This window comes from Lacerta agilis, chromosome 1, assembly GCF_009819535.1.
Source record: "Lacerta agilis isolate rLacAgi1 chromosome 1, rLacAgi1.pri, whole genome shotgun sequence".
In the NCBI taxonomy this organism is placed as follows: domain Eukaryota; kingdom Metazoa; phylum Chordata; class Lepidosauria; order Squamata; family Lacertidae; genus Lacerta; species Lacerta agilis.
Window position 1 is genome coordinate 55,791,359 of NC_046312.1, and position 14,218 is coordinate 55,805,576.

General features: G+C 41.3%; 1 protein-coding gene across 1 annotated transcript; it reads left to right on the forward strand.

Moving 5' to 3' along the window:
• The first annotated feature begins 449 nt into the window (after window positions 1-449).
• LOC117047202 (CD59 glycoprotein-like) lies at window positions 450-9,147 on the forward strand. Its single transcript, XM_033150093.1, has 4 exons — window positions 450-601; window positions 5,937-6,014; window positions 7,392-7,493; window positions 8,387-9,147. Exons 2-4 carry the CDS (start codon window positions 5,951-5,953, stop codon window positions 8,578-8,580), a joined length of 360 nt encoding a protein of 119 aa, XP_033005984.1. The 5' UTR covers window positions 450-601; window positions 5,937-5,950; the 3' UTR covers window positions 8,581-9,147.
• Window positions 9,148-14,218: the final 5,071 nt, after the last annotated feature.

A 14,218-nucleotide genomic window follows, 5' to 3' on the forward strand; every position in this document is an offset into this window, starting at 1 on the left:
CTTCGGTGGCTGGCCATGAGTTCTAGCGTTAGGAGGGAGAAAACCTTTTTTCTGTATCGACTTTCTTCGCACTTTTAAGCAAGTTAAAACCCCACCGTGCTGCCTCTCCCTCGCCTTCTCCCTGAACTAAAAAGTCCCCAATGCCGCAGCCTTCCTCAAAGGGGAGCCGCTCCATCCCGTTGTTGGCTCGGGTGGCCTTTCTCCGCACCACACCTCTCCCCAATCTACACTACAATATCCTTTTTTGAGGGGAGGCAATGCCTGCGGTTTTATTTCCAAGCCCAATCTGTCACCCCGACGACGACCCCCTCAAGGCCTCGCTTCTCCTGGTAGGCCGCTCGTAGGACTGAGCGGTACAGGCCGAGCCCGCTCCGCTCCGCCCTCTTCTCGCTTTTCCCTCTCGCTCCATCCCATCATTGATACACTTATATTTCGCTGCTTCGGCTGCTCTCCGCATTGCCGCAGACCAGCCTCGCCGCGCGGGAGGCGGAGCGTCCCGGTTCCCGAGAAGCGGCGCGCTCTTCTGGGCGCGAGGGAAACCGGCGGGCCAGGATTTTGCTGCAGAGGGATTGCGGCGGAGCGTCGAGCTGCGTGCAGGAGGGTGAGCGGAGGGCCGGGCACTTGGCGCGTGAAGGGCCGGTTTCGAGGGCTTGCCCTCCGTTTTTTCCTTCAGGCGTTGTCATTTAATCGCTTTAATCCCGCTTGGAAGGTGGGGAAGGGACATCCCCGCGAGATGCCCCAGAGCAGGCGGGGCAACTCGCTGGGTCTCCGGACAGGATAAGGATAGGGGCGAAACGAGCCTAGACGAAGCAGGCTGCATTTAGGGGTTAACTCTGCGGAGAAGGGCAGGAGACCAGGGAGCAGAGAGCAGCCTCTTCAACTAGGGGTAGGAAACACCCCCTTCCCAAAAGGATGGGGGGCTGGCTGCTGCCGGCCAGTGTAGGCAATACTGAGTTAGATGGGCGGGGTAAGGCAGCTTCAATTGCTCTGCCTGGCGGAGTGCCTAGTAAATCGCGGTGCCTTGAGTTGATAGGTGGGGGGGGGGGTCGCAACGGGATGTGTGGTGAGTGTGGCCGGCGGGGGGCGTTGGGTGTGCATCGACTACTTTGGGCTCCCCTACTTTCTGCTGTGTCCGTTCAGAAGAGGGGATTCTTTTCAGTGGGTGCAGGCAGCTTTCCTAACCTTTGCCTCCCCATTGGCATGATGAGAAGGCGATCCTACCAAACAGCCCCGCCCCAAAGCGCCCTTCCTGTCGTCCGAGACCGTCCTAACTTGTGTCTGTCCTCTTGCTGCTTTCTGCGGGTCTCAAAGAGAATTCTCTCGGGATCGTGGAAGGAGCACGTATCTAAGACTGCAGAGGCAATGCTGAGAGATAAAGCATGCTCTGCCTGCATGAAACCCCAGGTTCTGCTTCCCCTTCCCATGATCTAATGTCACCCGATACATTGCTGCTCCCCAATAATTCTAGCTTTGGTAACTAGCCAAATTAGGATCTTGTGTGTCTTTAAATACCCCTCTTCTCTAGATTCAGGTAGGTAGCCGTGTTGGTCTGACTTAGTCGAAATAAAATTAAAAATTAAAAAAATTGTCCAGTAGCATCTTAGAGACCAACTACCGGTAAGTTTGTTCTGGCTATAAGCTTTCGTGTGCATGCACACTTCTTCAGATATCTTCAGATACCTGGCTATCTGAAGAAGTGTGCATGCACACAAAAGCTTATACCCAGAACAAACTTAGTTGGTCTCTAAGGTGCTGCTGGACAATTTTTTAATTTTTTAAATTTATTTCCCCCCTTCTCTGTTTAGTATGCCTGCCATGGTGCTGCTGCATAGTGATAGGAACTGCAGGGAGCTGGCCAAAGTTAATCAAGGCACTCATAAGAACTACCCTTTTCTTCACATTGTTTATGTTTTCTTCCCATTAACTCACTTGCTTTTCCTAGTGTGAAAGAGTGGGTCATTTTCTTTCTTTCTTTCTTTTTTAATAAAATAGACTTTATTTAAGTTCAAAGTTTACAAAGAAAAATAAAAGTAATAATAATAATAATAAAAGGATTACAAAAATACATGAAAATAGCAAAGATACATAGCATAAGTACATAGATTAACTAAACATTAACAAAGCACAAACATATATCTTATATCTCCCTTAATTTCCCTTAATTTCCCTCCTCGTACCCCACCCTCTCTAGTTACCCACCCCCCCCTACCCCTTGTTACTTCTCAGTCTACTCCTTACTGTATTAATATCTTCTTTTCCTCCATCTGCATGCTCTATTATCTCTTCTTTATCATTAAGTTCTATTATTTAGGTCTTTAATACTCTACTAAGAGATTGGCCTTCTCAACATACAGATTCATATATTCTTTGAATAATTTCCAATTCTCCTCTCTCTCTATCTCGTTTATTCCTTTTAATTCTTCATATTTGGATGCCAAATTATAATATGTTAGCATTTTTAAATGCCAATCCTCTTTGCTAGGTACTTTTTGAGATTTCCAATTTCTAGCTATTAACAACCTTGCTGAGACGGTCGCATACATGATTATATGCCTATCTTTGGTCTTGATCTCTCTGTCCATCATACCCAATAGAAACAAATCTATTTTCTTCTTGAAAGAATATTTCAACATTTTCTTAAGTTCTTTATACACTATATCCCAAAATGTTTTAATTTTGTTACACTGCCACCAGATGTGAATGTACGTACCAATTTCTTTATTACAGCGCCAACATTGGTTGTTTGAGTTCTTATACATCTTGGCTAGCTTCACCGGCGTCAGATGCCACCTATATTGCATTTTTAAGATATTTTCTTTTATATCGTAGTTTGGTGTTAAGTGGCTGTCCCTTTTCCAGAGATTTTCCCAATTTTCAAACATAATTGGTCTCCCCAGATCTTGCCCCCATTTTATCATGGATTCCTTGACTTGTTCTTCTTCAGTCTCCCATTTTAACAAAACATAATATAAATTTTTAATATAGTCTTTTTTCTTATCCAATAATATTTCTTCTAATTTAGACTTCTCTTTTTCAAATCCAATTTTTTTATCTTGATTAAACCTCTGATTAATTTGGAAATATTGCAACCAACTAGTTAAATAATTTTTAATTACTCCATATTCCTTCAATTTTAGTTCATTATTTTTTGCCTCTAATAAATTCTTATATGTCGGCCAAATTGAATCCATATTTCTTTTCTTTACAGACAGTAATTCCAAAGGGGATAGCCACCAAGGTATCTTTGGTTCGAAATATCTTCTATATTTTGCCCAAATCCTAAACAACGATTTCCTGATGATGTTATTATTAAATACATTCTGTTTGTTTATCTTGAGAACATAAAATATCACTGAAACAACAGTAATGGAATCTCCTAGACTCGAGGCATTGCTCTTAGTGAGCCAAACTGTGTGTATGTTTTTAGCATGTTAGAAGGCAGAGTTCCCGCCCCCCAAAAATTGTGCTCCAAGTGGGAGTTGGTAGCAGGCTGTAAAATGAGTTCAAAATAACAACAACAACAACCTGCAGCTGTATCCACCCACATGACATGTTTGGAGCTGAGGACTTTGGCTGAGAGGGTATGTGTGATATGTTACGGCTCTGCAATGTAGTCCACTTTATTTTAGAAAATATAGTACAAATTTTATACTATTCAAAATTCTGTATTCACAGAAACATAGTAATCTAGAGTTGGAAGGGACCCCAAGAGTCATCTAGTAAACCCCCCCTGCAGTGCAGGAATCCTATCTAAATCAGTCATATGTTTAAGACACATTAATACTGGCATCTGAAAAGATCTGTATAAGGTGCCAAATGAATATCTACCCTCAGGTTTGCAGCAGCAGCAGCAGCTAGTAACATCTGGATCTCCAAAGCATCCAACGTCTTCAGTACTGATAGAAGTTCATTCAGAATATTTTTGTAGCTGTCCTTTCTTTCCATCAGGTTTTTTAAAAAATTATCTTTGGACCGCCTCACCTTTCAAAACAAGTGAAAGAATTAGCAAACCAAAATACAGAAGGCATTTTTTAAAAAATGAAGTCTAGGTCTACTGTACTTTATTGCATATGCTTCTAAAAAGGGAATATAATTGTCAGCCACCATCAACACATGGGATGTTGTGGAAGGATACATTGCGAGGAACTCAAGGTGAAGCAGAAGGGCTGGACACTTGACTTGACACCATGTTCACATCACTGCTTGGATTACAGGGCAGTTGATAACACTGCATATTGTACACTCTTATTTGTTTTGGTTTGCTTACTTGTTCAGTTAAATAATTAACAAAAAAAACGGAACAGCAACAAACAACAACAATAAATCACATGTCTGTACACTTGGCCATCTTCACAGTGGAAACAGACCAAAAACCTCTTAGAGAGCATACTCAAAGTGCCTGCCACTTCAGTACCACCAGTCCCTCAATGTATTATTCTGAAACTGCAAGGGTACAGGTGCTCTGGAGGTCAGAACCCAAACCAATGGATCCAAATGACAAGAAAGGAGATTCCGGCTAAACATCAGGAAGAACTATCTGACATTAAAAGCTGTCAACAGTGCAACAAACTCCAGAAGGCGGTAGACTCTATTTTGCTGGAGGTTTTTAAGGCAAGATTGGGTGGCCATCTTTCAGTGATTCCTGCATTGCAAAGGGTTGGACTAGATGACCCTCAGGGTCCCTTCCAACTCTACAATTCCACAATTCCATGATTCTACCGGTAAGTACTGTATTGTAAAATACAAACCTGGAAAAGGGATCTTGATTGCAGACCTCCATTATCCAACTTAATCAGAAGACAGGATGCTTAAGAGGAGACCTACCAAGAGAACATCTGTGACAACAACCCACATTTTGAAGAGTTAACTGCTTGTAAACTAGATCTGAAACAGATAGCTGGGTGGCTATTTGATGGAGAAGCTATAAACCTCTCAGGAAGACATGGATACAAGCTTTTCTCATTAAAACCATCCCTACTCTCTCCTATACAGTACCCACTGCAGTGGCCATCTACTGCATGTAATGGTAGTATGAACTGTATAATCTTCAAAATACACTTTTAAAGCAATACATATACTGTAGTTTCTGTGTTATACGTTTTCAGCAGAAATGTGGATTGTACGAACAAACAGAAGATGTTTGGGGGCTGAAGTTTGGAAAAGTCCAGCTTGCTGGTTTCTCTGGCTGTTGTCTTAAAATTATTGCCACTATTACCATTGACCTTGAAGTATTTAACTGCCAGCCAACCATTTTCCTCCTCTCTGTTTCTTTCTGCAGCTCTCCTTTCCTATTTCTCTTTTCAAGCTGACTCAATATTTTTGGCTGCTGAGCATACTCAGTTCTTATTGGGCTGGGCTGGATGTGGGTTGTTTCCCCACCCCCCATCAGGTTTTCTTTTTAAAATATTGTTGTATGTGTTTCTCCAAACCTCATACAGGGTCCTCAGAGCATGCTGATATCTGCTTCTTTTCCTTTTTAAAAAATAATATTTATTATTCATCGATTTACATAAAACTTAACAAATACAATACAGTACAGTACAGTACATAGAATACCTACCCAACATATCTACATATCCTATCTGCTTCTTTTCCAGTGCAGCCTAAAAGCAAACAAAAAAATTTTTAAATGGTAAAATCTTTTTTAAATGTGTAACATAATTTAACTTGAAAATAACACCCTTATCAATCTAGAGTTTGATTCTTTTGTAGAAGCTGTGACTGTTAAAACTGATGTAATCGTGTTTTAGTTGAAGGGAGGGGTGTATTTGTGTAAAAAAGATATAAGAAGGTAACTTTGTTCAGTTGCCTCCTTGTCAAGGCTCAGCTGCATTTTTTTTCTCCTAGAGGTTAATAGCAGCTTTGGATGGGAGGCTTTGACTGAAGCAAACAAATTATGGTCATGGCCCCAGTCTCATGTGTGTTTCTCTTTCTAGACTTCAGGGGAACCATGGACAAAATGAACAACATTCTGCTTACAATATTCATTATTGTAACTGTGTCCTGTAGTTCTGGTAGGTATCTTCCTTGAAGCTCCTTGAAGGGAGTGACTCAGTGACCACTGAACACCTGTGCAGTGGTATAAATTTGATGGAAACCTATAGAAAGTTTTCTGTTTCTATTGTATCTGTTCAAGTGCTATACAGAATACAGCAACTGATGTGAACATAGCAGTTGCATACAGTTAACCAGAAGGGATTTTAAAGCCTGAGAGGAGAAGATGGGGAATGGTCCTGAACAACACGCAACCTAGCATGTCCACCAAATAATTGTTTTGTTGGTAAACTTTGAATTATTATTTTGTATTTCATGCAAACAAGGCAGGTTAATCAGCACAAACATAATAAATAGTGATGTAGTAGTAACCTATCAGGTGCTTAACACATACGCTTGGGTTTACATATCCCATGTGCAGGCACAAAAAATGGGAAATTTGCTTAGTTCCATCATACATGGCAGGTGGGTTTCTTTGATGTAGTCAGTCAGGAATTAGCATGGCACAGAGCAGGGACAGGGAGCCCATAGCTCTCCAGCTGCTTTTGGACTCCAGCTCCCATCTTCGCTGACCATTGGGCTATGCTGCCCAGGGCTGATAGTTAAGCTGAAGTCCAACAGCATCTGGAGGCTATAGGTTCTCCCTCTCTGGAAGAGGGTTTCACAGCAATTAGTGGAAACAGGTAGAGTCTGATGGCAGTTGAGACAGAATGTTCCACCATATCTACTTGGATATTCTACATAATGAACGAATTTGTTTTTAGATGTCAAATTACTGTTGTCTAATTCATAATGCAGATGCACTTAAGCCTATTTATTTCTTAAGACTGAACTGTCAACAGGAGCCAAAAGCTGCCCAGTTCAATCCTTTGTCCAGTAGGGGGCTCTTCCTCTCTTTTTGTCTCATTACCTACTACAGTACTGTGTCAAAGTGATCAAAGTTGGACAGGAGAGTAGATTTCCCTGAGTTCTTTGGTTATTAGTTGAATCCTTGATCAATTTTAAAAAAAAAACCCTGCCTTTAAAAATGTCCTGCATAAGGTCCGTAAAAACAAAAAGTATTTTACACTTTATTCTTGGTGACGGTAAAGCAACAACAAAAGCAAAAAAGAAACTTTTGGCATAGTGATCAAAGCAGTGATGTGTTGTGAGTTTTCCTTTTAGCAAAAATCGAATTGAGTTCTGAAGCGACAGCTACTCAGGTGAGCTGGAGGTCCCCAAATCCTACTCTAGCCACAAACTATTTAAGTGGCATTAGGAAACCTGCCATACTCTCTCCTCTCCTCCAATATTCATTATGATGTGAGTAATCATATACTGTAGGCCTAATGCTTGTTTAAATTATCGTGCTATATAGATATTTTGTTAGTTTAACAAAATCTCCCTTTGTATCTCAGGCTATGCACTCCGGTGTTACACTTGCGAACAAAGCCCCTTCCTGTGTAGGACAAACCTTACCTGTAGCTACGAAGAAGATGCTTGCTTGCAAATTAGGTTTGGTATGTATAATATGCAGCAGTCTATCAGTCTCACTCTTGGTCTGAGTGTCTCTTGCAGCACAATCCTGTACTACTAATAAGCCCTTTCTGAACATTTTCCAACTCTACAATCTGCTTTTTGAGATGAGGCAATCTGTACTGTACACAGTATGCAAAGTGCAGCCGCACCGTAGATTTACATAGTGGCATTATATGAGATGTCCTTTTCTCAGAAAGCCTGTTTCATACAATCATCCTTTGGGGCCCAGCTTGCTACATCCCTTAGCTACAATCTGACCACTGGTCCTGCTAGCTAGGGATCATGGGAGTTGTAGGCCAAAAACATCTGGAGGGCCGAGGTTGAGAAAGCCTGGCTTAAGGCTATATTATATTTTTACATATCTTCTTCTTTCTTTTGTATAATTTAATTCCAATGTTTAGGGTTTCTTTCTTTTTTTAAAGAAGTGGTTTGTTTTTGAGACGGAATAGAAGCTAGGAGTGGCATGAGAATTTGATGTAGATGATTTATCTGCTTGACATGGGATGAGGGCAAAAGCTATGTAGTGCACTAAATCAGCCCCTTCTGTGAACAGGAGTCGTTCCTTTCACAAAAGAGCAACTCAAGATCCACTCCAATATTCAATAGGATTATAACCTACATCTATGCAAGATGGGGCAACTACTGCAAAGTACTGAGAAATTTGGTTATTTGTTTTTTTAAAGCTTCCATATTTACCATATAAACCATATTATAAGTTATGGTGTCCTTATAAAGTTATCAAATTAGCAGCTTTTGTTAAACATTGTTTGCTTTCTGTTGATTTTTTTTTAAAAAAAAACAAACTTATTTTAAGCTGTCAAGTTTTCAATTGCTTATTTTTGGGGTGTCATTTTTCTTTTTTCTTTTTTTACAGTGCATTTGAGAACCTATAGCTGCTGGAAAATGTCACAGTGTACCACAGAACAAGTTGCCAATTACTTTAACGCCGACAGTTTTAGATTCCTTTGTTGCCAAAGAGATCTCTGCAACAAAAGTTTAAACACCATGGTCAGTACAGTTCCTCTAGCCATTTCTGCAGTGACTGTGATTTGGATGATGTTCCTGTGATATGGAGGTTTTAAAAATGTGTTGTCTATACACACCACACTTTCCCATCCTTTTTTTTTAAGCTGATATGTCTGCAGCATTTGGAGAAGGGGTGCATTGTCTTAAACCAGAAAAGTATTCAGATACACAAAAGAGAAGGGGCTGCCGGGACAGGTTAAAATCCCCTTTTCAGATAACTTGGAAAACATGAAAACACTCCCGAATGAGAGAAACCCATTCTGTAATAAAATGTTCTCAGCCAGTGTATTCTGATGTCCTTTAGCAACTGAGCCACCTCTGTGATTCTTAGGGCTGGTCAACAGCTGTGGGGGGGCCAGGGGGGGCTGCTTTAACCTGCTCCAGATGGCAGTTCTTATGTAGAAACAAACACATTCTTTCTTAGCTATCTGGAATCTTTCATATCCAACACTTGCAGAGATGAAAAGAGAGCTATATGTAAAGAGCCATCTACTTAATGGACCTAATACGTAAATCATCCCTATTTGTAGGGCACATTACATTTCTAGGTGCTTGATGGCAGAGCAGAGGAATTCCCAATAAAATCAAAATTAAGTCGGCAAGAAAAAATTGACACGAACACATGACACTTACTGGCTTAGACTAGCATCCAAACCCACTTGGCACCAGGCTGGGGGAGCTTCAGACTGGGCAGCAGTGTCTCTCTGCCTAGCCGTGCCAGTGATTCCAGAGCTTTCCATTCTGCCTGCTGAATGGGTGGGCAGAAGTACTACTGGTGGGATCCTCACCAGTGGTAGGCCACAGTAGGCATTCTGGGAGGAGCGCAGCCAGCTGGGATCCCATGCAAGTCGTGCTGCTGTCATTTAATAGCATTGGGCCCAATCTGGGTCTGCTTGCTGTTCCTGCATGGCACGCAGCAATTTGCCTCCCCCGCCCCCCCTTCCACCTTGACTGACATAAGTGACAGGGCAGTGGATGCCATGGTGGCTCCGCCAGTCCATCTCAGTCCATTGCTGCCCTCTCAGCCTTTTTATCTTGCCCTCATGACTCTCCCTATCCTTACTCCATGCCTTCCTCGAAGCTGGAAATGGGTCCTTGACCTGTGATGATGCCTCCTGCTTCCTTCGATGGAAATGATGTGCATAGAAGCCTGCCCTATAAAGAAAAGGGTTGTGTCTATTGATTGATTTGTTCTCTTGCCCTACTCACCATTGACATGCTGTCCCTGGAAGGAGAAAATCCAGCCCTTGGTCCATGGGCATAGCCAGGATTTTTGTTGAGAGGGGCAGGCCTTTTGTTGGAGGGGGAAGAACCTCAGTTAGCTATGTATTTTTATTGATTTAGGGGGGCAGCTGCCCCCTCTTGGCTACACCCATGCCTTGGTCTGAAAAGAATATACCCTGACCCTTTCTTAGACTGTAAATCAACTAGATTCACAGGCAGCTTGTGTTGATGACAATGTTGTTGGTACTGTAGTTTGATTTGGTCAAAGTCTTATATGAACATCTGGAGTGGTGGTGAGTAATCTGCCTCTGCTCAGCTTTAAAATGATAAAACACTGCAGCAAAATGCTTGTATCATTGTTTCATTTGCAGAAGTCTTGCTGATAAACGTGTAGTAGCCTATACTGTATCTGCTGTTTGAACACTTACTTCCTGATCCTTATAGCACACTTACATGCAATTCCCTCATATAGCAATGAAGCTTATCTTCAGGAAGTGCATTTAGAATTGCAGCCTAATGACATTTCAACTTTGAGTTTAGTGTGAATACTTTGTCCAATGAGGGGAGGCTCTTTATACTGTAATCAGATGTGAAACGCATGAGCCTACTATTAGCTGGTATATATGACGGCCTATAGTTGTTACTCTTTCAATAGTCATTCAAGAAACAGGTGCACTTCTTGCCATGTTTTTTAAACTGCCAATATACTACTAGGATTGCAATAAATACATTTACCGTGAATAATGCTTATATACTATGTATATAGCAGGGGTGGTGAATCTGTGGCCCTCCAGATGCTGTTGAATTCCGATTCCCATTATTCCTGACCACTGGCCATGCTTGTTGGGACTGATGGTGTAACAACTTCAGGGCAGCCACAGGTTCTTGATCCCTGCTATAAAGAGCACACTGGCTTTGTTTACAATTACACCCATTGAATAGACAGCAGCTACTTTTTAGAATTCTTTCTTCTGCAATAGTCTTCCATGTTATTCTTGTGTGTGTGTATATATCCTTTCAGGTGGTAATGGGCTAGTTGTGGGGACAAAAAGCTCTCCCTCCCCACCCAAAAAAACCTTTAGTTGCTGTTAACTTTCACTCCAGGATAGCACACATCTAATTTTCAACCATTGTACGCAGATAGTGCCACATTTTCCATTTGTACACTACAGTATACATGTTTCATCAACATGGATTTGTTAAACAAACTGTTCAATCACTTGGAACATGACTGGTGATGGTTCTTTTTTAAAACAACAACTATAAAACAGTAAATAAAACACACCTCTGTGTAATGTGTGGTTGTTTGGAAATTAGGAACATAAGAAGCTGCCTTCTGTGCAGCCCTAGCAATGGTCTATATATCTCGGTACCAACCTCCCCCAACATGGGGCCATCCAAATGTTCTAGATTACAACTCTTATCAGTCCCATACAGCCCAGACAAAATTCATAAATGATGGGTGATCCAAAACATCTGGATGGTTGGGAAAGGCTGGTTTATACTAACTGGCAGGGGAATTTCAGACGGGGCCTCTTTCCAGCCCTTCCTGGAGATTCCAGTGACACCTTCTGGGCACAAAACAGATGTTCTACCAATGCTATGTTCACACCAAAGCTATATCCCCTTTCCAAGTTGTGTTGCATTGAAGCAATAGCCAAGATCAGGGGTGGACAATGTGATGCCCTTCGCTTGATAAGGACCCCAGCTCCCATCATCTCTGACCAATGGACATGCTGGCTGGGAATTGCCATCCAAAACATCTGGCTGGCACCCTTCTCCAAGACTCTTGGACAGTGAAAGCACTTTTTAAGAAGCATAATGTATATGAATGGAAAGGTCACATTTCTGCAATCCTACATTTGGATAACCTACATTTGGGAATAATTGTTCATATTCCCAACTCTTGTCAAATATTTCCTTTAGAGTGTAGGCCACATAGAGCCTATAGCAACTATCAATCAAAACATTATCCTGTACTGATTACTTGTCTATGTTCTGTCTTAATCTTTTTTTTTAAACAAATGTCCAGTGAAAATAATAATACACAGCTGGCAGCGTTGTCAAATAGCAGCAAAATTACGCTGAGGTTATGTTGCACACACAAAGCATTCATGCAGCATTGACACACTGTTTGAAAGCAGCAAAGTATTCTGGAATTTTTCCAGAAGACTCCAACAAGTGCCTAAGGGCACAGTGAAACCCATTAGCTCACTACAATCAGTGCTTTCCCCTAGAAAAATAGGTGCTGGTACCATGAAGCTGTTACAGCAAATGCCACACTTTTTAACAACAAAAAAGAGGTGCCAGTACTGCATACCTTTGAGTACCACCTGAAAAAAGCACTGACTACAATAGTATGTAACTATAATAATTTTTCCAATAAAGATTCCAATGAAAGTAGAAATGTTGCCAAATTTACCAAAAATTCTACCAGAGCCAGTATTGCATACAGCTTGACACAAACATGATTATGTGCATAATATATACATTTTGTGAATAATTTTGCATCTAATTAGTCTGACTTTTTTAAAGAAAAAAGTCCAAACATATGATGGTCATCAAGTTGGCAAAGGCTGTTTTAGTATATAAAGAATGCTCAGGCAGCACATTTGTAAAGGGGCAGGGAGGCACAAAACAGTCGATCCGTTGCCTGCTGCCAGGCAATATGGAAGTTGTGTGTGTGTGTTTGTTGGGTCAACCCCAGGCTGAAGGAGCTGAGGGGTCAAGGGAAAATCTACAGGATGAGGAAAATAAAAATCCCTTTAGGATGGCCAGGTGCAAAAGATGACAGGGCTCCTAAACTTTTAACAGTATCAGAGGGAATTTCAGCAGGTGTAGTTTGCCTGATAAGCTACACCTGCTGAAATTCCTGCTCCTGCACAGGTATTAAAGGTACAGGAATGTTTGACTTGCACATAGTCACCCAACTTGAGACTGAGGGCTCACTACAGCCCTGTTTTAAGCCCCACTTTGAACCTGACTCAGTTGCTGCTAGCAGAGCACTCCTATATATACATCTGCCGAGAGTTAAGTCTCATTAAATTCAGAGGAGCTTACTCCCAGGAAAGTGTGCCTAGGATTGTAGCCTAAGCACCACAGCATCTGAGTTCTATAAACTGGCATAGTTGCAACGAGTTCCCTAGCCATCAGTTTTCTTTCTCCATGTTCTCCAACTTGTGCCTAACAAGCCCTGAAATGACCCTATCAGTATTCCCAAGGATTGCCCCTTTGTGAATTAATGTGAATGAAATAATCTAGTGTAGATAAACAAGCAGGCATGCTTCCTGTAAGTAAAAGGGGTTGAAATTTTTTTAATAAAGCCATTTCCCCAGTAAGAGAGAGAGAGAGAGAGAGAGAGAGTGTCACACCAGCCAGAATAAGGAAGGACAAAGATACTGTGTGCTTTGAAAAAGATACAGATATGGAATGTGGTGAAAATTGGCTGCAAGCCTGGGTATCAGTTATTGCTAACTGGTGAGGTGGGGGGGGGGAGAGAAATAGAAGATTAGCAGAGCCCCAAGTCAGAAGAAGAACAGACACAACAGGATTCTGTCATGGCTGCACAAGGTATCACAAAAGATGTAAGGGTAGCTAGCTACCTGTGCAAGTATGAAGTGTAACTGGCAGTGTAAAAACCTGCTTTTCTGCTAGTTAAAGTTAATTAAAAGGTAAAGAAAATCAAACTGTCTAGATTCCTGCACTTGCACAGTGGTTTTGATCACCCACCGGGCCTAGTGGCACTTCTAAGAAAAGAAAACTAGCAACACCCCGTAAGCCTCTCATAGTGAACACAGGACAATGATGTAGTGCCAAAAGAAAATAGCAGTGTGGCAGGCCAAAGGGGGTAAGCAAGAAAGCCAGGGACTGGCGATACGCACCCACCCAGGTTTGATGTTTAACAGAGCAAGCCTATACTGTACATGTCTTCTCAGAACCAAGTTTCACCAAGTTCAGGATTTACGCTCGGATAAATGAAACAACTCCCTCTCACAGTAACCTCAGGTGGTGAGGACCAACTGAAATGGACCCAAAACTGAGCCAGGGAGAAACAATGGTATTTAATGAATACCTACTAAATGGCAATGTCAAGTTAGACACAATATATTTTTAAAAAATATATTTTGATTCATTTTATAAGAAAACAAACATACATAACGACATACAAAACAGAAAACAAACCTTGTCCAATCATACCTTTTTCATAACATTGTAGGCTGACTTCCCTCAGTCCCCCCATCTGAATTTCATTTCTAATCATCTTTGACACTTTCTAGATATAAAAAGCAATACAAGCTTAATTCTAATCCTATATATTTTAAAAAAGAGAATTTGACCTAAAATCTAAATCTGCACTGAAAACCTATAACAACTCAACCCCTGTAAAATGCACACATTATTAATATAAACACTTCATCAGAACATTTAAATAATAATACCCAATTAATATGTACAA